At 44.0% G+C, this 25,653-nt stretch overlaps 1 protein-coding gene across 2 annotated transcripts; it reads left to right on the top strand.

Moving 5' to 3' along the window:
* Nucleotides 1-1,295: 1,295 nt before the first annotated feature.
* On the top strand, nucleotides 1,296-24,160 carry CCSAP (centriole, cilia and spindle associated protein). Of its 2 annotated transcripts, XM_031016547.3 has the most exons (4): nucleotides 1,296-2,213; nucleotides 2,623-3,052; nucleotides 18,146-18,414; nucleotides 19,747-24,160. In XM_031016547.3, exons 2-4 carry the CDS (start codon nucleotides 2,671-2,673, stop codon nucleotides 19,921-19,923), a joined length of 828 nt encoding a protein of 275 aa, XP_030872407.1. In that variant the 5' UTR covers nucleotides 1,296-2,213; nucleotides 2,623-2,670; the 3' UTR covers nucleotides 19,924-24,160. The 2 variants fall into 2 exon arrangements, with proteins under 2 accessions (XP_030872407.1, XP_018891685.2); XM_019036140.4 differs by having other exon boundaries at nucleotides 1,297-3,052.
* The last annotated feature ends 1,493 nt before the right edge of the window (nucleotides 24,161-25,653 follow it).

The following is a 25,653-nucleotide window of genomic DNA, read 5'->3' as shown; positions in this document are numbered from 1 at the left end:
TAATTTATAAATAAAACAGGTTTATTTGGCTCATGGTTCTGCAGGCTATACAGGAAGCACAGTGTCAGCATCTGCTTCTGGTGAGGCCTCAGGGAGCTTCCAATCATGGTGGAAGGGGAAGGGGAGCTGTCATGTCACATGCAGAGAGAAAGGGAGTGAGAGAGAGAGAGAGGAGGACATGCCAGGCTCTTTTTGAACAACCAGCTCTCATGCAAACTAAAAGAGTGAGAACTCACTCGTTACTGAAGAACGGCACCAAGCCATGCATGAGGGATCTGCCCCCATGACCCACACACTTCCCACTAGGCCCCACCTCCAACATTGGGGGTCAATTTCAACTTCAGATTTGGAGGAGAGAATTATCCCAACTATATCAGGAGGTCATCTTGAAACTTCCAGCCCTGCTGTCTCTCCATCAGAATCCAACTGCGGAGGAACTGCCCAGCTAACCCTCAGAATCATAAGAAATAATAAATCTTAGCTGTTTTAAAGCACTGAGTTTTGGAGTGAATTATGCAGCAAAAGCTGAAACCGATGGTGTCCTGCATGTCCCATAGAACTACATATAACCATTTCCCCACCTTATTCAATCTTTATTAAGGCTACTTTGGTTGCAAACATCAGAAACCAACCCCAGCCAGCTTAAACAAAAGGAAAGTGCATTAGAATGTCCCTAATGTAAGTCAAGGAACAGAAAATAAAGTTGGGAAGGGGAGAAATCATGGCGTCCGCGGACTCATTAGCAGCAGGGTATCCTGGAGTTTCCGTCCAGAAAACTGCCATTAACACAATCCCGTGCTAATGATTGGACTAGTAACTTCAAGTTTTCAGAGCAGACGGTCTGACCCGCCCCGTTTGGGCCAGTAGCCGCCTCTGAATCATTTAGCTATGATGAGGTGGGCGGTGGTGGTGGGAGGCAGGATGCGGACACGTAGAAAGTAGGTGAATTCGTGGGAATCCTGACGTGGAAGCCGTGAGCGCTACTCACGGCCTGGGCCTGCTTTTTAACTGCTATATATGTATATTTAGATTTTCCAAAAGTTTTTTCCTTTCAAATCTTTTTGCAGCTACTGTATCAAGGCTCTTTTTTTTAAGAAAGGGAAAATAGTGCAGGACCACTTTTGAAACTGTAACAAATGGGGCAACGTGGTATTCTTCTGTACAATGTAACTGGATCTGTGAAGGTTTTTATTTTTTATTTTTTATTTTTTTTGAGACGGAGTCTCGCTCTGTCGCCCAGGCTGGAGTGCAGTGGCACGATCTCGGCTCACCGCAAGCTCCGCCTCCCGGGTTCACGCCATTCTCCTGCCTCAGGCTCCCGAGTAGCTGGGACTACAGCCGTTCACCACCACGCCGGGCTAATTCTTTTTATTAATTTTTTTAGTAGAGATGGGGTTTCACTGTGTTAGCCAGGATGGTCTCGATCTCCTGACCTCGTGAGCCACCCGCCTCGGCCTCCCAAAATGCTGGGATTACAGGCGTGAGCCACAGCGCTCAGCCGGATCTGTGAAGGTTTTATGAGCAAAAAGGGAAAACAGTGCGGGGCCACTTTTGAAACTGTAACAAATGGGACAACTTTGTATACTTCTGCACAACGTAAGTGAATCTGTCAAGCTTTTATGTGCAAACGGATCTCTGAGCTAGTGAAATGGTTTTGATCAAAATCTAAAAGAATTTGGGGAGTGTAGATATAAAAGGGAGTTAAAGCCAGAGTAACAGGTGTTGTGAACACAGAGAGGAAGAACCAGTAGGTTTCGAGTGAGGACAGAGAGTGTCGCCCCGGCCGCAGCCTGGGGGGCTGCATTTCTGGAGGGATCATCTCTTGCCCCTAACTGACGACTCCTGCAGAGTGACGCGTGCCTGGGACAGCGTCTGCTGGGACCAGGGTGGACGGACACCTCAAATAAGTGGGCCAGGGACCTGGGCCTGGGCCCCTCGGACTGGCAGGCACGTCCGCACCCCCGCGCCTCGCGCTCTCTACGGAAGCAGCCGCCCCCACGGAGCGGGCGGAGGCCCGGGGGCCGGGAGCGCGCGGGGAGGCTCCGGGACTGAGGCGGCGCCACCGCCTCCCGCCTGCAGCTGGAGCGCGGGCCGCCGCGGCGACATCTTGCTCAGGAGGAAAGCGCGCGGGAGAGCGAGCTGCGCTTTAGCTGCTGCGCCACGCGCGCCTCGGGCCTGGGCGCAGAGGATCGGCCGGGCGCGGCGGGAAGGAGGTAAGGCAGCCCCGCGGGACCGCACGCCTAGCTCAGGGGACGCCTCCGGAGACCCCAGGACCACCCGATCACGGGCCTCGACGCTCCCCTACCTCGCTCCTCCTCCCGCTCAGCCCCAGTCTCCTGCGGTCCTCTCGCCCCAGCCCGCAGCCTCCCTGCCTTCCGCCCTCTGAGCAGCCCTCCTCGGCGGCGCGCCCCTCGACCCCAGCAGCCCGGGTCCCCGCCTCTGCTCTTGGTCCCGGCCGCCGGGTGAGGCCGCCCCCGCCCCGCCCCCGCCCCGCCCCCTCCCCGCCCTAGCCGGGACCCGCCCCCTGCTCCCGTCCGGGCGGGGCTCCGGGTTTAAACGTCGCGGCGGGCAGGGCCGGCGGAGGGGCGGGGCGGCCTCTGTGTCGTGTACCGGGTCCCGTAGGCTGCAGGCAGCGAGGAGCGGCTGGCGCTCGAGGCGGCGGACGGCACCATGTCCCCGGGGAGCGGGGTGAAGAGCGAGTACATGAAGCGCTACCAGGAGCCGCGCTGGGATGAGTACGGGCCGTGCTACCGCGAGCTGCTGCACTACCGCCTAGGCCGCCGGCTGCTGGAGCAGGCGCACGCGCCCTGGCTCTGGGACGACTGGGGCCCGGCCGGCTCCTCGGAGGACTCGGCGTCGTCAGAGTCGTCGGGCGCCGGGGGCCCCGCGGGCCCCGCACCCCGGTGCGCCCCGCCCTCGCCCTCGCCCCCGCCGCCCGTAGAGCCGGCGGCCCAGGAGGAGGCGGAACGGCGGGCGCGCGGGGCCCCGGAGGAGCAGGACGCGGAGGCCGGGGACGCGGAGGCCGAGGACGCGGAGGAAGCGGCTCTGCCAGGTACCGGGCCCGGAGGGGAGGGCGAGGGGCCTGCATGCAAGGACGGTTTGCTCTAAGCTCTGAGCAGCTGATCTCTTGTTTCTTGCGCCGCTCGGGGCTGGCTCTTCCTTTTTTTTTTTTCGGTTGACAGAATCCGTCTCTCTTGACAAAATAGGGAAGGTGGCAGCCTTTGCCACCCTTTATTTCCTTAATTAGGTGGCTTTCGGTCGAGCCAGCGGTAAACTCAATTGAAGCGCGGCTGGCTGAGTCTGGGGTCTTTCCTCGCGGGCCTCTGCGGCTTGGCAAACCTCTGAATCCCATCTTATTTCTTGGCGAACCACTGAGTCCCATCTGCTTATTTCTAGGCGCCCATTTTTGATCAGAGGAGCCCCAGCTTTAATCAGATTCTCAAAGGTAACCCAAAAGGTTAAGAACCACAGAGCTAAGCTTTCTGTCTGATGAATGGGGCCATTGTTTTCCATATTAACTCCCCGACCTCGCTACGCTGTCCCTAAAGAATATTTTGCATTTGTTTACGTGGAGTGTTGAATAACTTGGCTGTGAGAGCATCTTTATAAGTGCTAGGGCCTCTCCCCTTCCGTCCCTCCCCATCCTCCCTCGCCTCTCCAGATCCGAAAGCGCCGGTGGCGCTGCGCGTGTTTTCAAGCCATGGCCCTTCACCTTCTTTCCTGCCCAGAGGCTTGCAGGGCTGGGGACCCAGTTGAACGCCTCAGTACAGCCTGGAGAAACCAATGGTTCCTTCCAGATCACTGGATTTTAAAAAGGCTCGAGTGAGGAAAACATGGAAAATGTATTGGGAGCCTGTTAGACATTCAGTCACTGATCTGGGAATATGTACGTTGTCATTTAATATTCAAAACAATCCCAAAAGAGACCATGTTGTAATCTGTTTTTTGTTTTTTGTTTTTTTTTTTTTTGAGACGCAGTCTCGCTCTGTGGCCCAGGCTGGAGCGCAGTGGCGCGATCTCGGCTCACTGCAACCTCTGCCTCCCGGATTCACGACGTTCTACTGCCTCAGCCTCCCGAGTAGCTGGGACTACAGGCACGCGCCACCATGCCCGGCTAATTTTTGTATTTTTAGTGGAGACGGGGTTTCACCATGTTGGTCAGGCTGGTCTCAAACTCCTCACCTCGTGATCCGCCCGCCTGGACCTCCCAAAGTGTTGGGATTACAGGAGTGAGCCACCATGCCCGGCCCTAATCTCAGTTTTATAGATGAAAAAACGGAAGCTCAGGATCAGTGACTTTATTCATTTATGTGTTTATTTTTGTTTACCCGATTGCAAGCCAATCAGACTCTTCCTGGCTTCTCTGTGAGAGGCTGAGGAGGAGATGAAATTTCGGCTATGAGCCGGGTTGCTTTGCTCTTGGTTTTACCATCTTCAGCTATTTTCAGCTCATCATCGGAGGCAGGGCTGCCTCCTCCCATCATGATGTTACTTGTGAATCCCCACAAATCCTGATGCTTCAGTGATCACTGCTAGAAATGCAAATAACAGAAGGTGGAGGGGGTAGGGAACATGCCTTCCAGATTATTCCTGTGGGTACTGATCTGCTAGCTAAATTGAGATGTACTTTATCAGGCTAAATGGCTTTTCTCTCCCCGATCTTTTATTGTTTGTGATGGAGTTGTCAAATATTTGCATGCAATATAAATACAATTTTTAGGCAGCGTTGTGATATGGATGGTGCCTGTATTTACCAGCTCAGGTAAGCTCTGAGTTCATGATTATTTTGGTTTCCTTAAATATAGCGTCCTCTCAGTTATTTCTTCCCTGCTAACATTTCTGGTTTAGGCATCAGGAAGAAGAAAGGATGTTTTCTGCTTTCAGGACTCAATCGCAGCATCTTTTGTTTTGCTCCTACCTGTAAGGCCCTCTTGACTCCTGTGTTGCACAAGATTAAATATCCTGGTTTTTAAGTGGATGGTTTTAAATACTAGTGCAATGAGCACTCTTTTGAGTTTCTATAAAATATAAAATTTTTTACTTTCCCTGAAGCCATAGATGCACATAGAATCACGTAGTTCTGTCTGACTTACTACAAAAGCACATCAGCCCCATGCCATACATAACACCCTGGTTTTTCCTTTGGTATTTATTTCTGTATCTCCAAGTAACATGGCTTTTATTGACATTTGATTGTTTTTTTTCAGTTTTTAACATTATCTATTGACTTTAATTCTTTTTTACTGCTCTCCTCACCCACACGGCCCATCTCCACACCTGCTCAATACAGTCCTCATATAGTTTGTTGGATTCATAATTAGTATGTACCGTATTGTGCCCATGGAAAAAGTTACTCAAAGCTGACCCATACCATTTCCCATGATTCCCTTTTTTCTTTCACAATACAACCAACACATCAGGTTCACTATCACTCTTGTCATCTTAAGACGCCCCTCCCAGGGCCCCTGACCTACTTCTGTCTGGGCTGGCTGCTGCTCCTGTGGGCTGCTGCCTGGCTGGCATCTTGGGAGGGCCCTTGGCCATCCTCCTAGGACCTTTCTTGGCTTCTCTCTTGGGTTTGAGTCTCTGTCGTGTGCCTCTCATGTCATTTTCTTTCTTGGTTTACCCCTTCTTGGTGGAGCACATCTTCTAGTAGATTCCCAAGAAAGGATGGTTCAGAGGTTAGTTTTCTTTGAATGCCAAGAGATAGCTTTATTCTACCCTTACAATTTGGTGAGTGTGGCTGGGCATGGAATTCTAGGTTGGAACAGTTGTCCGTAGAAACTCTGGGGGCATTCCTCCTTATGTGTTATGACTGCTGATGTTACAGCCTGCCTCGTTATGATTCTTGATCTTGATCTTTTGTAGGTAATGTGTCCCCCTCAGGAAGCTTTCAGGGTCTTCTCTTTGGCCTTTTTGTTCTGACATTTTTCCTTGATCTAGATCTGTTTTCCTTTGCTTTGCTGGGCACTTGGCAGGTCTTTATAGACAAACTCATGGTTTTAATTCCTGGAAGTTTTCTGGAATTATTTTCTTATTTCTGTTTTTTTCCCCATTTCTTTTTTTTCTGAAGTCCTTAGTTGGATATTAGACTTTATCATTTTATCCTCTAATTTTCTAAGTTTTTTCTTGACAGATTTTCATCTTTTATTGTTTTGTTTTCTGGGTGATACTCTCAGCTGTATCTTCTAAATCTCTTATTACATTTTCCATTTGAGGGATCCTATTTTTCTTTTAAATTTAAGAGCTCTTGAATTGTTTTCTGGGCTGCCATTTATTCCCTCCCTTCCCTCCCTCCTTTCCGTCCCTTTTTATTTCTTTTGACAACACAGTATCTGGTTCCTGATTGATGCATGTAGGGTTTTATCTTACTGAGGATATATATTAGAATTTTTGGTTTGTTTTCTTCTCTTTCTGTGTTTCTTCAGCACAATCTTTCACTTCTGCCTCTTTGTTTCTTTTTGCTGGTAATTCTCTATTTTCATGTTAGGCACTTTTCTCAAATGTCTAATGATCCCTCGTTTCTCATTCTTATTTAAGGGATGGATACTAAAAAGCTGTTAGGAAATTCTGTGTGTGTGTGTGTGTGTGTGTGTGTGTTGGGGTTTGGGGGTGGAAGTGCTTGTGAACCGTGGGATTCTTTTCCTCCCATAGACAATATGCTATGAAGAGTGGTCTAGACTGTCTCCGATTCCTTACTTCATAGTCACGTTTTCTTTTTAGGTTAGATTTTATTTTTAGCAAACTTTACATGTGCAGTAATTTAAAACATTTTGCTTAAAATGAAAAAAAACATGATCCTGCCCCATTTCCCACCCATGCCCCTTGCTCCTTTCACTCAGTTTTGCTTTCCTTTCAGCATTGGCCACCCTCTTTTTATTTAAACTTATCTGTTGGCTTTTTGATTGTGAACATTATCTACTGACTTCCCATTATGGGAGATGAAGATTTAGCTCAGGATCTTAGCTCTGCCTTCCCTATTCTACCCCCAGACACATACCAACACCCATTTCCTCTTCTCCATATCCCCACAATATTAACTATATGATTGCTTTGTTTAATCTCTGTTCTGTGTTTGAATTATGGCTGTGTAAATATTTGCAGGTGAGCCATGTAATATATTCTGATTACATTTTTTTGTTAAAATTTATGGTTTTCCTGAAATTAATAATTGTTCCACTTTTTTGTTTGCTCATTTTGTTTTTGTTTTTTGCTTCTACTCCAGTAATAGGTTTATTAAAAAATAAGCTACCTATCACTGCCTATCACTGTTTCTTATTTCTTATTTATTTTAGCTATCACTAATGCCTGAAATGGCCTGATAGTACTATGAAACTTGCCATTTGTCAGACATATTAGGTGTTCTATTCATCTGATTTTTTTTTTCCCTTGGAGACACACACACACACACATATATATATACATATATATATATATATATATATATATTTTTTTTTTTTTTAGCCCTTGATCTTGTTCCAGTCTAGATTTTATGCTGTCCAGCCCTGGCACAGCTGCTGAACTGGGCTTTCTTTACCATTTCCCTCCTTTGTGTGATCCCCTGCCTTGCACATCTCAAGTCTTCCTTTTGCTTGGCCTGTTCCTTCCTTTTGATGGAACACATCCTCTGTAGATCCTGTAAAATATTGCGTGGGAATTAGAAATTTTGTAACCTTGCATATCTGAAAATGCCTTTATTATATCCAGGATTGATATTTTGGCAAGGTAGATAATTCTAGATTGGAAACCTCAGCATTTGAGGCATTACGATAACACTGAATCCTAGCTTCAGGTCATAGTGTTGAGAAGGACCCTGCCATTCTGACACCTGCTTTGTGTGTGTGACCCCCCTATGTTTGTTTTTGTTGTTTTGTTGGAAACTTTTAGGAGATTCTTTATATCTTTTTAGGAGGTGTTCTGAAATTTTGTGATGTGCCTGTGTGTGTCTTTTTTCATTCATTTGGCTGGCCCTTCTCATTCTGGAAGGTTCTTTCAGTTCAGTGATATTTCCTATTTTTCTGTTTAAAAATAATTTTCTCTGCTCCATATGCTTTATTTTCTCTTTCTATAATTATCCTTAGTTGGATGGTGTGCCTCCTGGATCAGTCCCCTAACATTTTTACTTAAAAATGTTTCTACATTGGAATTTGGACTTTTTGGTTCTATTTTCTGGGAGAACCCTTCAATTTTATTTCCCAACATTTCTATTGAAATTTTTAATTCTCACCTTAGCTTTAAATTCCCAAGAGATCATCTATTTTTGGTCCATAATGTTCTTTACATTAAAAAAAAAAATAGCATTCTGTTTTCAGATTTCTTTTGACCTACAAAGAAAAAAAGAAAAGAAAAGAAAGAGGCCAGAAATATCTTTTCAGAGCTGTCTTCCATTCCCTGCCTTGCCTTTTTCTGCATAATTTTGGTCTCTTCCTTTCTAATAGAGGATGTACTCAGATGTTTGCCTGTCTGCTCATATTTAAGAGTAAGGCCTGGAAGAGCTTTTTAGGAGTTCTGTGCACGGGGGATGCCTGTTTTCTGTAATTGGCTGAGGACCCAGCTGTTCCTCTGGGGACTGCAAACATGTATACCTGCCAGCGTCTCTTGAGTGAGCTGCCCAGACAGTGCATCTGCAGTCTCCTGTCTCATGGGGAATAAGCCTGGCACCAGCATCCTGGGAACAGAGGTGGAGGAAGGTGCCGAGGAGGGGTCTCCTTTACCATGAGGCCTTTCACCTAATTCTGTTTTCAGGAAGCTGTTTCCCTTGGTTTCTCCTGTCCCTAGGGTCATCTGAAGTCTAAGCCTCCCCTGCTTCTGCCGCTCAAGACTGAAATCCACAGACCTTCTGGGTAGGAGAGGAGTGACCACCTGGCATATGAGCTAGGGGAAAGAATATAGAAGTGTCAATTGCTGTGTAACAAAATTACCTTGAAAATTAGTAGCTTAAAACTAGTAAAAACAGTTGTCCCTTGGTATCTGTGAGAGATTGCATCCAAGATACCCCCATGGATACCAAAATCCGTGGATATTCAAGTCCCTATGTAAAATGGTGTAGTATTTGCATATAACCTGTGCACATCCCTCGGATACTTTAAATCATCTCTAGATTACTTATAATACCTAATACAATTAAATACTATGTAAATAGTTTTTCTACTATATTTTTAATTTGTATTACTTTTTATTGTTGTATTATTTTTTGTTTATTTTTCCCGAATATTTTCAATTCATGGTTGAGTGAGCCTGCAGATGCAGAACCCCTGGATACGGAGGCCCCCGGCCTGCTGTCCTCCTTTGCTGCTGCTCTGGTTTCCTGGGCTGGAAGTTGGCCCTGGGCAGTGAGATACCTTGTCTGCAGCCTGTACTGGAAGGCTCCAGGCTGGAGGGACCCAGCTGGGCTGTTGCTGGGACCCTCACATGCATGACCTCTTCCTGTGCCTGGCCTTCCTCAGAACACACTGGCTGACCTGTAAGGACAGCGTCCGGAGAGAGACCCAGGTGGATGCTGCGTTGCTTTTTCTCTTTTATCCTCAGGAGCTCTGCAGGCCCTTTCTCACCCCATTTTACCTTCACTGGGGAAGTTATTACTTGGTACAATTATTTTGACACCAACCTAATATAAAAGTCTGCCCAGGTTCAAGGGGAGGACCTGTGGATCCCAACTCTCAACAGAGCACGTCCATATTGTAGTCAGAAGAGCACGAGGGCTGGGGTGCTGATTGATGCTGAACTTTTGGAAAAGAGAATCCATTTCACTAGCTTTCTGAGGAAGCTGGCACCTCATACAACTCTTTCATTTTTTTTTTTCTTTCTTTTGAGACAGGGTCTCAGTCTGTTGCCTAGGCTAGAGTGCAGTGGCATGATCTAAGCTCTCTGTAGCATTGACCTCCTGGGTTCAAGCAATCCTCCAGCCTCAGCCTCCTGAGTAGCTGGGACCACAGGTGTGCGTCATTATACCTGGCTATTTTTTTATTTTTAATTTTTAGTAGAGATGAGGTCTTGCTATGTTGCCTAGCTGGTCTTAAACTCCTGAGCTCAAGCAATCCTCCCGCCTTGTCCTCCCAAAGTGCTGGGTCATATAGACGTGAGCCACCACATCTGGCTCATGTGATTCTTCCTAGGGCTCAGCTTCTGTCCTGGAGGCCTTTCCCCTCTGGCAGTTAGGATTCATCCTACTCAGTTCTGTGAGGCCACTTTTACCTCTTCAGTTGCTTTTCTTTTCCTCCAAATTTTATTGATGCCTTTTGCCTGATGTCATCACCTCCCTTGCTCTCTGTCCTTGTGGCTTTATACCTTTTTTTCCTTCCTTTAGTAGGATTTGGAGAGGAAGAGACTATAAGCTTTAAGGAACTATAAGGCACAGGTTTTTAGTGCATATTTAACCTGAACCCTCCAATTTGCTATATTTTTTTAACTGATTTTTACTTTTACTTTCTTCTCCGTTTCTTGATCAGACTTGCCAGAGGTTTGTGAATTTGTTTAGTTTTTCCCCATATTAAAGATTTGTGGTTTCTCTTTATTGTATATTTTCATTAATTTATTATTTTTTCCTTACTTTAATTTTCTTTGGGTTTATTTTGCTTTTTTCTAACTTTTTGAGATGGATGCTTATCATTGATTTTTTTGCCCCCTGCCTTTCTTTTTTGATATGTTCATTTCAGGCTATAAATTTCCCTCTGATAACTGCTTTAGCTGCATCACACATGTTTTGCCATGTAACATTTTTATTCAAACTCATTTTCAAATTTTCATTATGATTTTTTAAAATAGTCACAAAAAATCATAAAATTTAACATTTATGTATAGTATCCACATAAGGAAATATTTATTTTTTAAAGAAAACATATATTCCAGCCTGGTCAACATGGCAAAACCCCATCTCTACTAAAAATACAAAAATTAGGTGGGTGTGGTGGCGTGTGCCTGTAATCCCAGCTATTTGGGTGGCTGAGGCACAAGAACCACCTGAACCCAGGAGGTGGAGGTCACAGTGAGCTGAGATCATGCCATTGCACTCCAGCCTGGGTGACAGAGTGAGACTGTGTCTCAAAACAAACAAACAAACAAACAAACAACCAAAAAAACCTAATGCAAACGTTATGCTCAATGAGGAAACTAGAAACATTCCTAATAATATCAGAATTAAGAAAGGAATGCCCTCTATTTCCACTACTTGGAATTTTGGAAAATGGTGCTGAAATACATAAAATACACATTATAATTTTAACCAAAAATACACATTACAATTTTAACCATTTTATTATTTATTTGTTAATTATTATTATTTTTTTTTGAGATGGAATCTCACTCTGTCACTCAGGCTGGAGTGCAGTGGCACCATCTTGGCTCACTGCAACCTCTGCCTCCCAGGTTCAAGTGATCCTCCCACCTCAGCCTCCTGAGTAGCTGGGCCCACAGGCATACGCCACCATGCCTGGCTAATTTTTTGTATTTTTAGTAGAGACGAGGTTTCCTCATGTTGCCCAGGTTGGTCTTGAACTCCTGAGTTCAGGCTATGCACCCGCCTCAGCTTCCCGAAGTGCTGGGATTACAGGCGTGAGCCACTGCGCCTGGCCTTCTTTAACTGATTTAAAGTGTCCAGTTTGGCCGGGAGCATTTCTAAATAAATAAATAAATAAATAAATGAAGTGTACAGCTCAGTGGCATTAAGTACTGTCACATTTTTGTGCAACCCTGTTTTCACTTTGACCTATAGGTTATTTAGAATTTTTTTTTTTTTTTTTTTTTTTGCGATGGAGTCTCGCTCTGTCGCCCAGGCTGGAGTGCAGTGGCGCGATCTCGGCTCACTGCAAGCTCCGTCTCCCAGGTTCACGCCATTCTCCTGCCTCTGCCTCCGGAGTAGCTGGGACTACAGGCGCCTGACACCACGCCCGGCTAATTTTTTTGTATTTTTAGTAGAGACAGGGTTTCACCGTGTGACCCAGGATGGTCTCTATCTCCTGACCTCGTGATCCGCCCGCCTCGGCCTCCCAAAGTGCTGGGATTACAGGCGTGAGCCACCGTGCCCGGCCTAGAAATGTCTTTAAGTTTCAAAACTGGGAGGGATTTTTTGAAGTTTTTTTGTTGTATCTAGTTTAATTACATTGTGGTTAGAGAATACATTCCATATAATTTCAATTTTGTAAATATCTTAAGATTTCTTTATGGCCTTGGATATGCAGATTCTTATACATGTTCCATATATGATTGATAAAAATTTATATTCTGCAGTTGTTGGGTTCAGTGTTCTATATATATCCATTAGGTCAAGTTTATTAATTCTGTTTAAATACATTTGAAAAATCAGATGTTCAGTACAGCTCTCTCTGTGATGATGGGCGTGTTCTCCATTTGCGCTGTCTACCAGGGTAGCCACTAGCCACATGTGGGTATTGAGCACTTGAACGATAACTAGTGTAACTTGAGGAACTGAATCTTTAATTTTATTTACTTTTAATTAATTAATTAAAATTTATATTTAGTAACCACGTGTGGTTCATGGCTATTGTATTGGACTGGCCAGTTCTAAATTGAGACTGAATTTATTTTTATTTGAATGTTCTGCCAATTACTAAGAAAGGGGCACTGTAATCTTCCACCATAACTGGTGGATAATGCTGTTTTTGCTTGAAGAAGTCTTTATTTTAAACCATTTTTTCAAACAGGATTTTAGAAACATACACTTATTGTTTGGAAAAAACTCTCAAACTCTTTCCTCTGTTGTCACACAACAATCAACACAGACTTCTGAAATAGCCCCAAAATATGTGGGGCTATTTTCCCACCAGCAAACAAGCAATCAGTTCCAACACTGTCTGCCTGGAGATAGCGTCAGGTCCCACAGGTTGAGGGCTCAGTCTCACAGACTGCTCCCTCCTTCCCACCAGTCGAAAGTCCAGGCCTTGGGAACTTCTGACTGACCAACTTCAAACTGGGGTTCCCATGATCCCCGTTTAGGTTTGATTAATTTGCTGGAGTGGCTCATAGAACTCAGGGAAACACTTAATGTTTGCCAGTTTATAATAAAGGATATTAGAGGCCGGGCGCAGTGGCTCACGCCTGTAATCCCAGCACTTTGGGAGGCCGAGGCAGGTGGATCACCTGAAGTCAGGAGTTCGAGACCAGTCTGGTCAACATGATGAAACCCCGTCTCTACTAAAAATACAAAAATTAGCCGGGTGTTGTGGCCCACGCCTGTAATCCCAGCTATTTGGGAGGCTGAGGTGAGAGAATTGCTTGAGCCCAGCACACACCTGTAATCCCAGCTATTCGGGAGGCAGAGGTTGCAGTGAGCTGAGATCGCGCCATTGCACTCCAGCCTGGGCAACAGAGCAACATTCTGTCTCAAAATAATAATAATAATAATAATAAGAAGAAGAAGAAGAAGAAGAAGAAGAAGAAGAAAGAAGAAGAAAAGGATATTAGAAAGGACACAGATGAAGAGATGAACAGGGTGAGATATGGGGAAAGGGGTGAGAAGCTTCCATGCTGTCTCGCTGGCCTCCAGGAACCTCCCGAGCTTAGCTACAGTTGGAAGGTGTGGAATATTAGAGTCCTGCCTAGTGGCAGGGGAAAGGAGAGCAGGAGAGATTCGGTTTCTGGGGGCCTGCCCCTGAGGTTTAACACACCCAACATTATAACAAAAGACTGGAACAAGGGCTATGGGAGTTAGGAGCCACGAACTATGGACAAAAACGAACACACACAGAGACACACACATGTATATAATACCACACTTATATACACTTCTGTTGTGCCAGCCACTATTTCAAGAGTTTTACAAAAGAGTTTTATAAATATTAATGTTACGGTGATGAGTTTTACCTTTTCTCTTCTGTATTTTCCATCTTTCCTCTCCTCCTGTTGCAGATAATTCTTGTCTTTTTCTATAAGCACAGCTATTTTGTAGTCTGAATAAGACTCCTTGGATTTCAGGCCTTTTGCTTCTCCCGGTCCCCCTCGTTGCCTACCCTCCTGTGTGCCGGTTATCTTTACAACACACTGGTCTTTGTGTTGGAAAAGCTATTTCTAGGAATAATTTGAGGTCTAAGGGTTTCCTGAGAAGATTTTAGTTTGTTGTGTTGGGTACCTGATAGACATCTGTTAGCCTGGGGTCACTTTTGAATTTCATTTAGCTTTTCCAGGTCATCCTTAGTGGGGAGGGTGAGTCCAGTAGCCCCCAAGAACCAGGATGGGTAGGCTCCACTCTGTTCAGTCCTCAGCCAGCTGGGGTCTGGTTCCCCCACCCCACACCTCCCCTTTGGCACCAGTGACCACCGAGCTGCCAAGGCAAAGTCTCTTCACCTTTATTGTACCAATCTCTCTGTAATTTTTGGACTGTTAATTGCATTTTCTTTTTTTTTTTTTTTTTTTTTTTTTGTGAGATGGAGTTGCCCAGGCTGGAGTGCAGTGGCGCGATCTCGGCTCACTGCAAGCTCTGCCTCCTGGGTTCACACTATTCTCGTGCCTCAACCTCCCAAGTAGCTGGGACTACAGGCGCCTGCCACCACGCCCGGCTAATTATTTTTTGTATTTTTACTAGAGACGAGGTTTCGCCGTGTTAGCCAGGATGGTCTAGATCTCCTGACCTCGTGATCCGCCCGCCTCGGCCTCCCAAAGTGCTGGGATTATAGGCGTGAGCCACCGTGCCCGGCCTGCACTTTCTTTTTCTGAAACTCTTTGCTCAGCCTCTTTCCTGGTTATTCTTTTTTACTCTTTTGCTACCCTTCCTCTGCTCCCGTCTCGGGTTCTCCTTTCTTTGCCTGTGCATTAAATGACAGTGTCCCCAGGCCTGTTTGCACCTCCTGTCTTCCGGCTCTGTGTTTCTTCTGGGTGACCTGGTCCACACCGGGAGCCGTGGCTTTCATCTCCATGCCATCTTCTCCCCTGAGCTCCAGTTGAAGGTCTGGCTGCCGGGACCAGGAGTGTCTTGCATCCAAGGTGACAAGCACCCTTTCCTCATCCTTTAGGGGGCCTATGTCAGAGGACAGCATGACCATCCACTCAGAACACCTGCAGGAGCCACAGAACCGAGCGCCCACATGGTCCTTCCTGGTGTCCTCATGGTGTCTGTCTGTCTGTCCACCTGTCAGTCTGAGGCAGTGTTGCTGGGCTGTTTGCTTGGAGGGTCCTTGTTTTTATTTATTTATTATTATTTTTTTGAGATGGAGTTTTGCTCTTGTTGCCCAGGGTGGAGTGCAATGGTGCAATCTCGGCTCACTGCAACCACCGCCTCCTGGGTTCAAGCGATTCTCCTGCCTCAGCCTCCCAAATAGGTGAGATCACAGGCGTGTACCACCATGTCTGGCTAATTTTTGTACTTTTAATAGAGACAGGGCTTTACCATGTTGGTCAGGCTGGTCTCAAACTCCAGACCTCAGGTGATCCACCCTCGTTGGCCTCCCAAAGTGCTGGGATTACAGGGTTGAGCCACCGTACCTGGCTGGAGGGGCCTTGTTAAAAAAAAACATCCTGGCACCACCTCCCAGCTGGTCTGATCAGTGTGTTTTTCTAACTGGCCTCTCTGCCCCTATTTCTGATCTCACCCATCCTCCACGTGTGGAGCTAGGGGCCTCATTCCTAAAATACAAATAGGACCATGTTAGTTTTCAGCTTAAAGTCCTCCCATGATGATTCTTCATCTCCAAGATAAAATAAAAATGCCTGAGTTTGGCATATATAAAATAAAGCCTTTATTTCCCCCACACTATCTACCCCAGGCCTTCATCCATAGACTCTATGTTCTTGCTATTTTGAACTATTTATAATTCCCTCTTTCTTCTTCTCTCCATGCCATTGAAGAAGCCATTCCCTCTTTCTGGAATTCTCTTTCCTGTTCTCTGCCTGGCTAGCCCCAGATTGTCCTATCAATGAAATCCTTATTGCCTTCTATGGGCAGGCTTCTCTGGGAGATCTGGGCTAGACACGCCTGGAACAGGAGGAAGAGAGGGGAAGTGAATCAGTGAAGATGACCTGGGTGGCTGCTTTTCTCTCTCTCAGTATCACTGTGCCGCTGCACAGGTTCTTGCACTTCCCCACTTCTCTTTCCCTTTAGTCTTGGTCCTGATGATCTCTTCTTTCCTCCTCTTCTTAAACACCAGGGAAGAGGAGGAGAGAGCGTGTGGACACATCGCTCAGATAAACGTTTGAGCAGTGAATGGATATCGTCTCATGAAATGGAAGGCTGGTGTCCTGCCTCATCCCCAGCAACTCCAGTGCTGGGTTTAAAGAGATGATGCACTCCAATGCAGAACGTGACACCCGGATTCAGACATGAAGTGTCTGTTCCTTCAAATGCTTAGTAATAAATGTAATGGTTTGCTAGAGTCAAGGTCATCACTGAAGGCAGACGTGGCAGATGACCGACCTATAAAGGTTTCTTACAAGTATGTGCCAGTTTGCATGCACTGCCCATGCAGGGGTTCCCTCAACTTCAAAGGGAAGTAGAAATAGACAAGAGTCACAACTGAAAGTAATGGCAAAATTCTGTCCTACAGAGGTGATAAGACCTTATATAGATTGTAATAGCAATCTATAAAATCATCACTGATGGCTGGGTGCAGTGGCTCAGGCCTGTAATCCCAGCACTTTGGGAGGCCGAGGCAGGAGGATTGTTTGAGGCCAGGAGTTTAAGACCAGCCTGATCAACATAGCAAGAACCCACCTCTACAAAAAAAAGTTTTTTGTAAATTGCCTGGGCACGGTGATGCACTCCTGTAGTCCCACCTCCCTAGGAGGCTGAGGTGGGAGGATCACTTGAGCCCAGGAGGTTGAGGCTGCAGTGAGCCATGATCGCACCACTGCACTCCAGCCTGGGCGACACGTGAGACCCTGTCTCTAAAAAATGAAACAAAAAAAATAAAATCATGACTGAGAGCAGAACTCTGGAGCATCTGAAACAAAGGGTCTCCTGTGGCCTAAACAACTGGGGCACCTCAGGTGGAGCCCCAGACCCGTCACGAACTCTTACTTCAGCAGAACCATAGGTGGAAGCAAACACAGGCTCACAAAGTGTTTATACTGAATCGTACTGATTTCATAAAAAGAAAGGCTTACAAAATAATAAACAGGAAAACCATAAAAGGTAATTCAGGGGAATAGGTATTTTTTGGAGTACATCCTTGCTATCTGAGGTTCCCCTTAGGTGGGGCAGCCACATTCACCACCGGGGGTTCCCCAGAATTTAGGGTTGTGGTACAGACCCAGGCCTGATTTCATGGAGTAATTTCCGTTGCAAGCGTTGGGGAAGCCCCTTAAAACTGGGGCCCTCTTTTTTTTTTTTTTTTTGAGACGGAGTCTTTGTCACCAGGCTGGAGTGCAGTGGCGCAATCTGGGCTCACTGCAACCTCCACCTCCCAGGTTCAAGCGATTCCCCTGCCTCAGCCTCCCGAGTAGCTGGGGACTACAGGCGTGCACCACCATGCCTGGCTAATTTTTTTTTTTTTTGTATTTTAGTAGAGACGGGGTTTCACCATGTTGGCCAGGATGGTCTCGATCTCCTGACCTCGTGATCCGCTCGCCTCGGCCTCCCAAAGTGCTGGGATTACAGGTGTGAGCCACCGCACCCGGCCGGGGCCCTCATTTTTAACTCTTCCCACAGGGAATGCCTGGCTGCGCACCTAGGCGGTAACGATGGAAACCACTCCCTGTTGTGCGGAGGGGCTTTTGAATGAAGGAAGCGGCTCCCAGGAGGAGCACGGAAGGACTAAGGAGCATTTTCGGGTGGAGTAACTCAAACAGCAACCTCCTGCAGCTGCTGGAGGATGACCACAAATCCAGATCTTTCCGTGAAGGAAAGCAAAATTGAGATGATTGGATTTATCTTGGGGGATTGCGGAGAAAGCCCTTAGGGTGTGGTGCTATCTTTTAACATTCCAGATGCTAAGTCTCAGAATCGGAGTGGCAGTGGTTGCTTTTGAATAAGCTTGGTTCAATCTTGGTATATTTGTTGTTGATTTTAAAATGAGATAAATGGTTTGAAAATTATGCTAACTTGTTCCTGTATTTCTACTTTAAGTGGATCGTATGAGTTGAGCCATAAGTGAAAATGTTACTGTCTTAATTAAGCATTATGATTTTTCAACATAAATATTTTAATTATATATAAATCTGATTTCAAAGTATTTTCATCTCATTTATCTCTTTTCAAAAGCACTGCCAGTGAAAGATGTAGAAGATAAACCTGAACAACAAACCAGAACAAGAGAGACTGACAAATCACCCACCAGTACTGAGCCTCGACAGCAACCAAGTGCCTTATTTGCTAGAGGAAACAGGAAAGCGGTCAAAAGTCCCCAAAGATCATCGAGTAAAATAAAAGAAAACAAGCATCCATTTGCTCTTTATGGCTGGGGAGAAAAACAGACCGATACAGGAAGCCAGAAGACTCACAACGTCTGTGCGTCCGCTCCTGTGCACGAGGTGCGCTCTGGGCCCTTGCGGTTCTGTGTTCCCTTTGAGAGTGGCGAGCTGGGCCATGCGCCTGTCATCGGGCATCGTGTCCTTTGGCCACTGGGTGCTTTGGGCCCATGGGAGATCTTAGGGGATAGCATGGTGGGTTAGGGAACTCCAGAATGGAGCCTCTGATGAACCAAAGGAGGATTCTGCATGTTGGTGGCCTGCAGAGCGAGGGGTTTTGGCTCGGAGTTACCCAGAAGGGTTTAGTGACACCAAGCCAGGCAAAGATGTAGATGGAGTTGGGGTTCACAAGTTCCTGGGGGGCTGGAAGTTCAGGAGGAGCAGCACAGCCAAGGCTGGCGACGGCCCATCTGGATTTGCCACTGGTCTCTTGAGCTGTTTCAGCTTCCTTCAGCTTCGATAACCTGGCGCTTCTTTATCTTTGGTTTGTCTGATTGATTGATTGATTGCTTGGCATCTGCCAGAGACTCCCTTTTGTTCCTCTGATTAAATTCAAATGGCTGCATTTCCCCTGTTCATCCATAACGAATGCATTTTACTCTCAGGAGCTTTAGTCCTCCCCTGACTTAGCCTTAGCTTGTCTCTCCTGTGTCAAGACCCGGAAACATTTCAGATGAGAGGACCTTCATGTGTGTAGTCAGAAAACATGTATGTTAGCGTTAATACTGTTATCATAGCCTAAAGCAAAGGATGCATTTAAGGAAGCAGAAAGTGAAACTGCAAACTGCTTGAGTTCTAGATAAACAGCATAATGAAAATTTCACTGAACAGACATCTGAACCCTAGCAGATGGTGTTATTTGGAGTGATATTTGAGACAACAAAGCTGCCGTTTAACAAAAGATCTCTAAGAAGTCCGTGGGATTAATTTTAACAGGATTTATCTGTAGTATAAGACATCTTAGGTGGTAAAATCTCTTGAGATGTCTTTGGTATACTGATGTTAAACATTTAAAGTTCTTTTATTTTCCCTGCTTTTTATGAGCTGTTTATAAGTGTTTAATTAAATACTTATGTTTAATGCTAAGCAGTTCGGACAGTTTTCCAGAGCCAATTCTAGAGGCACATGCAAATTAGTTGCTTACCATTTCTGTCTAACATTTAATTTGCTGTTGCTTAGTTTCATTATCCCTGATATGAATCAAGTGAGAACAGCATCAAGTGAGAATGGCTCTTCTGTGGAAGGTTTTATGTAAAGAAGAACTACATAGAGAGGCAGGGCTTGACTCTGCCCTGCTGCAGTTGACCTGGCAGTAGCCAGCTTCATTGCAACCTTTGTTGCACATTAGTATAATAGCCCCTTAAGTTACTATCCTTTATTTTGAACTCTCTTTAGATTCATGAATCAGCATTACGAGCCAAGAACAGAAGACAGGTGGAAAAAAGGAAACTGGTTGCTCAAAGGCAGCGTGCTCACTCTGTGGATGTGGAGAAGAACAGAAAGATGAAGGCTTCCTCCTCAGAGAACCCGTGGATGACAGAATACATGAGGTGCTATTCGGCAAGAGCTTAAAGAAACACTTGCGTGGACAGCCTCTTTTAAAAAGTGTAAATGACTGAAAGGAAACACAAAACAAAAACCATCAAAAGAAACTGGACACAGGTTTAAGAAACCAACTGATTATGCAAGGTTTTTTTTAGGGAATTTGTAAAAGATTGTTTTATTTTGATGAATATTGGTCACCTACCTCGGCAGTAGGGCAGACAGTTGAAGCCATAGACATTTGGTTATTTATGAAGATAATTCCCTAAATCTTTGATATTCTTATAAGGTTTTTGTTTTAAAGCATCTTAATCTTTTAAGATACTGACACCAAATGCCTTTAAATGGCAACAGATGCTTACAGTTCAGTATTCTTTTCATAAGCTTAGGTAGAGCCTATTATCATCTTGTTCTAAATAACTTTCCAGATTCCATAGCTATAATATCATTCCATCCTACAGCATAAGACTCATTTTCCTTATATGCCGTTTTGTTTGTGAAAGAATATCAAGTCAAAAATGAGTGTCAGCACTACTACTGATTCCATGTATAATGAAAGTAGAACTTCGCTAGTTCCTGAAAATTTTTAACTTATTTGTATTTCAGTTCAGCAGCATCTTTATGTAGATTGTGATATTTAAGAATTATCTGGGCTGGGCAAGGGTCTCTTTTTCTCTTTCAGTGATCATCTAGGCAGTTATTATTTAATAGTTTAATAGCTCAAGTACATTCCAATAGACGAAGTGCACACAACACAATATGTGTGTACAGTAGTAGTAAAGTTTCTTTTGAGTAGTCAAAGACTCACTTTTTTTATTGCCTTTTTTTTTTTTTTTTTTAAGAATACATACTGTGGATTCAGTCCCTTGTCACACTTGACCTTTTGGCATACATACACCCACTGTGGACTTTTGCCTCTTCTGTAATGGCTGGCAATGACATTTCAAACTTACAATTTGGAATTGCACTTGGTACATTGGCATTGCTTGTTCCACTGGGATGGGGACCAGTGTGAAGATGCCTGTTAGATAGACTGCCCACCCCTACTTTCTCTTTTTCTTTATAGCACTTAACAGTAACAAAGTCTTGATGATGTACAGTATTCAAACTTTAGGTTGAAATACATTACTCTTTGATTCCTAGCCAGTAGATCTTATCTACACTTTAATGGGAGAGAATGGTGGTGTGTGGGTAGGCACAAATTTATGTAAATAGTGCTCCTTCTCTTTAGTATGTTTGCTTTGGGGGTAGAAAAATGGTTTTAACAAACACTGGTTTCCATCAAATGAATGATGTCTTCTCCATCCTGTGGAGACAAGAATCTGCTAGAAGGATATGTGCTAAGTTCCTTATAAGAGATAATGGTGCTCTGCCTATGCCAGCTTGGCACCCGAAGATGTGTGAGTGGACGTGAGGCTGAGTATTACCTTAGTATTTTTCTCTGGGTCTTTGGAAAACCATAGTCAATTTTTAGAACATATTGCTTTCATTCCCCATAAACTCTTCACACATGATAACTGTTTAAGCTTTGAAAACACATACTGAAGTATTGTGAGCTTAAAAAAACTTTTTAAATATTTGCATAGTTTTGAGGTGAATTTGTTTCCTTACAGATCTCTCCTAATCATTGAGATGTATATTTCAAAAGAGGAAATTTTACATGTTGTCCAAAACAGCCTTGCTAGTAACTGGTGAATTTTGGTATTAACTATTATTAAAGTCTTTAAACGACACAGGTACCTAAAGATCACCTTAATGTGGCAATTTGTGATGGTGTAGCTAGCTGATTGTGAAAACCGTTCCTTTAAAGTCGCTTCTTGCATGTTCGGTGTTAGCCATCCAGCTCAGGCTTGTGTTGCAGCTGACAATCTAGGAAAGACGGCCTTAGAGAGTGGTTCAGGCCCCACACTGACGGACTGCCTTAGAAACCCTACTTCCTCTAGACTTTGAACCGCCAGACTTTTCTCTTGTTTAGAAAACACTTATATTTAATGTACTTACTACTTAAAACTCCAGACAGAGATAAAACGTAGAAGGCAAATATTGGCCAATTTTTTCCTCTTTTTAAGTGGAAGACAAATGAATGGGATTTTTAAAGTGCTTTTAAAGTGCATGAATGGTTAATAAATCAGTATGAATTGTAAGCCTTCATCTTACGCCCAAGTCCTTAGTTGGTTAGGGTTTCTTTTCTTTCTTTTTTAAAGAGTGTCAATTACCTTTTGAACCTGTGAAAATTTGATAGTTGTTAACAGTCTGATGGTCCTAATTCTTTCTTTTCATTCTAGAAATGAATGTGGTTGTAATCATGTTCCTAATTCTTGGGACAACCTGCAAGACAGTGAGACAGTTTAAAAATTACCTTTCATGTTGAAAAAGTCTGAAACGGAGAACCCAATGATATTTAAAAAAATGCTACATAAAACTCTTTTTAAAATTTTGATTTTAACTTCTTAATTAAAACAGTGTCATAAATATGCTTTTTGATTTTGTTACTGCTTTTAATATAAAAGTAATAGAGTATTGAAGCAATATTGTCTAGCACTCTGCTGGACATTAAGTCCGCGGGAGGAGAAGTGAACAGGAATCGATTCTTTGTCTTTTAACTGCCCTTAGTTAGGAGCTGTTAAAATACTTGGCACCTCTGGTTATATGTATGTTATGTATGTTCTCCCCCCTAAAATTTCTAAGCACATTTATTCACTTTTAAAATGAATCTTTAAAAGATTATAGTTAGTAGTTATAGTTAATATTCTATTTACTTGGAAAAATGTGAATAAATGGATCTTCAAAAGATTCATTTTAAAAATGAATAAATGTATAATAGGCTATAGGTGATCTTACTTGCGTATTAGGTAGGAGGCACATATTTATACCATTTCATATGTAATATCTTTGTCATTGTGTTTCATCGAAGATCAATTGCTAGCAACTTGAAGGGTATTTATACTTGGGTCACTTGAACTCAGCTGACTAAATTGTAAGAACGAGAGCAAGCAAGATGGCTGTTATTGGAAGCCATAACTTCCAGAAGATAATTCTGCACAATTCGTAAGTTAAAAAAAATCTGTAAGGTCTTCCACTATCCTTTTTCAGGTTGATAATGCTGTTCTGGGCACAGACTTTGTAAATGGAATGTTGTGGTACAGTCGCCTCTCAGTATCCATGGGGCATTGGTTCCAGGCCTCCCTTAGGATGCCAAACTCCATGGATACTCAAACCCCTTCTATAAAATGGTGTAGTATTTGCATATATCCTAGACACATCCTCCTGTATGCTTTAAATCATCTCTAGATTACTTAAAATACCTAATACAATGTAAATGCTCTGTAAATAGTTGTTATACTATATTGTTTAGGGAATAATGACAAGGAAAAAAAAGCCTGTACATGTTCAGCACAAGTGAAACCATCCTTTTTTCCCCCAAATATTTTCAATTTGTATTTGGTTGAATCCATGGATGCAGAACTCACGGATACAGAGGGCCGACTGTACTTTCTTTAAAGTGTTCAAAAGTATTACTAGCAAAGAGGAGGAGGAGCAAAGCATAGATCAGAAGTAAAACAATTTTTCTTGTTGACTGCTTTGGTAAAAAAGAGTTTGATGGATAGTTTTACATTTCACTGGACTAGATAAAAAATGGTGCTAATATTTATGTAGCTTGATGCTATAGTTGCTTTGGTATCAAACTTAATACCTAACCCATATAAGATCCTTATTATATAATTTTGTGATCAGTAAAATGATATTTTAAAGAGTGATCTTAAAAATATGACCTGGTCATTGCACAATGTTTGCATTTGAAATGAATTTTTGTACTATAGGGTGGATATGGAGTTATTCAGTGCAAGTGTGTGCTTAATATCAAACCCTATGCAAGGAGCTATGTCTAGATTTTTGGTCCAAATTTGCCTCCTTCAAGCCTACTAGTGTGAGATGGAAAAAAATCGATTGCTCTTTAAATATTATTTCCATTTTGAAATTCTCAACACTTGAATGAAGGCAGTAGAGGCCTCTTTTTGGATTTCTCTTCTAATAACAAAACTTTATTTAGGGAAGGTTTCCCTGTGCTATTGTAAGTTTGTTTTGAGCACTGCATTCACTTTAAAATTCTGGAGGAACAAAGGCTGGGCACATATAATCACAAAGCCCAGGCCACACAATAATTCGGGGTTGTATTTTCTAAGAACTATGTATTGTTTTTAGCTTATAGTTAATATTGTATTTACTTGGAAAAATGTGAATAAAGTTAATTAACATTACAAGCTGAGACTCTTTTGTGAGAAGTAATTCTGCTTAGTACATAAATGACTTGAAGAAAATGTATGATCATATTGACTCCTAAATGGATTTTTCAGTAGATAAATGTTTAACAAGACACATTAGTTATGTCCGGGAAAAGATAAATAGTGTATATACACTTTGAGTTGAGCTATAATTTTTCCCAGTCTTTTCCATCACATCTTCTTATGGTTTTGAAAGTTACAAAAGTAATAGTGCATGGTTAAAATAACTCAAAAAGAAGTATAGAGTTGGCCGGGTGTGGTGACTCACGCCTGTAATCCCAGCACTTTGGGAGGCTGAGGCAGGCAGATCACTTGAGGTCAGGAGTTTGTGACAAGCCTGGCCAACATGGTTAAACCCCGTCTTTACTAAAAATACAAAAATTAGCCAGGTGTGATGGCACGTGCCTGTAATCCCAGCTACTCGGGAGGCTGAGGCAGGAGAATCGCTTGAACCCGGAAGGCAGAGGTTGCAGTGAGCCGAGATCATGCCATTGCACTCCAGCCTGGGCGACAGAGCAAAACTCCGTCTCAAAAAAAAAAAAAAAATAGTATAGAGTTAAAAGTGAAAGTTCCCTGCTCATCGAAATTCTACTCCTCTTCTTAGAATAAACCATTTTTAAGTTTTGTGTGTAAACTTGCAGACCTTTTTTCTAAGCATTTATCTATGGAGATACATGCACACATTTGTTTTTACACAAATATTGGATAATGCAATAGACATTCTGCAATTTTTTTCCCTTAATATCTTAGGGAAGATTCTAGTTCCGGGAAGATTCTAGTTCCAGGAAGATGGAGGAAGCACCCATTTCCCCCACTTTGTTCTTACTGAACACATCTATAAAATATGGACGGACTGTGTCACACAGCTATTTGAGGACTCTGAAAAGTAAATAGCAACGCACAGATTGGGTACACTAGACTTCTAAGGACCACTAAAGTGGTGGTGAGTCTTCCTTTTTTTTCCTCTTCATGTATCAATCATCCAGTCTTAACACAGGCCAAAACACAGAAGTGAGCATCGTGGTGCGGAGATCCAGAAGCAGCCTGGCTCGAGGGACAGGAGGGGAAGGAAGAGCTGAAGCTCAGAGAGTGGGGGAAATGCCCCCCTTACCTCTCCTTTTCCCCATTTTTTTGTGCTGAAGCTCCCAGGTCACCCCCTGGCTGCCAGTGGGAGCCTGCCGGGGTCGGGAGCCTGCCGGGGTCGGAAGCCTGAGGGACAGCCTCGCACATCTCCACCGAGTACAGCTGCATCACCAAGAGCGCGGGGCTGAGCTGATGCGCTTTTTTTCTCTCTGAAGGATATGGCGTAATTGCAGAAGTGGGCAATTTTGGGCCACAGGACCAAAAAAGGGGAGCCCCAGGGAACTAGAAAGTGCTAGGGAGACAGCAGAGAGAGAAGAGCTTAAGAAAGTGACTCCACAAAGTTTTTTATGAACACCTGAGCCCTTCCCCACCTACTCACATGTTCACAGTGCTT

This window comes from Gorilla gorilla, chromosome 1 (genome assembly GCF_029281585.2).
Source record: "Gorilla gorilla gorilla isolate KB3781 chromosome 1, NHGRI_mGorGor1-v2.1_pri, whole genome shotgun sequence".
Taxonomy (NCBI): domain Eukaryota; kingdom Metazoa; phylum Chordata; class Mammalia; order Primates; family Hominidae; genus Gorilla; species Gorilla gorilla.
The sequence above is the reverse complement of the archived record's forward strand: the minus strand, read 5'-3'. Positions and strand labels throughout refer to the sequence as shown.

Coding starts and splice junctions, on each gene's coding strand:
- CCSAP (XM_031016547.3), top strand. CDS start 2,671: ATGTCCCCGGGGAGCGGGGTGAAGAGCGAGTACATGAAGCGCTACCAG. Junction 3,053..18,145: donor GGAGGAAGCGGCTCTGCCAG/GTACCGGGCCCG, acceptor TCTTTTCAAAAG/CACTGCCAGTGAAAGATGTA. Junction 18,415..19,746: donor CGTCCGCTCCTGTGCACGAG/GTGCGCTCTGGG, acceptor AACTCTCTTTAG/ATTCATGAATCAGCATTACG.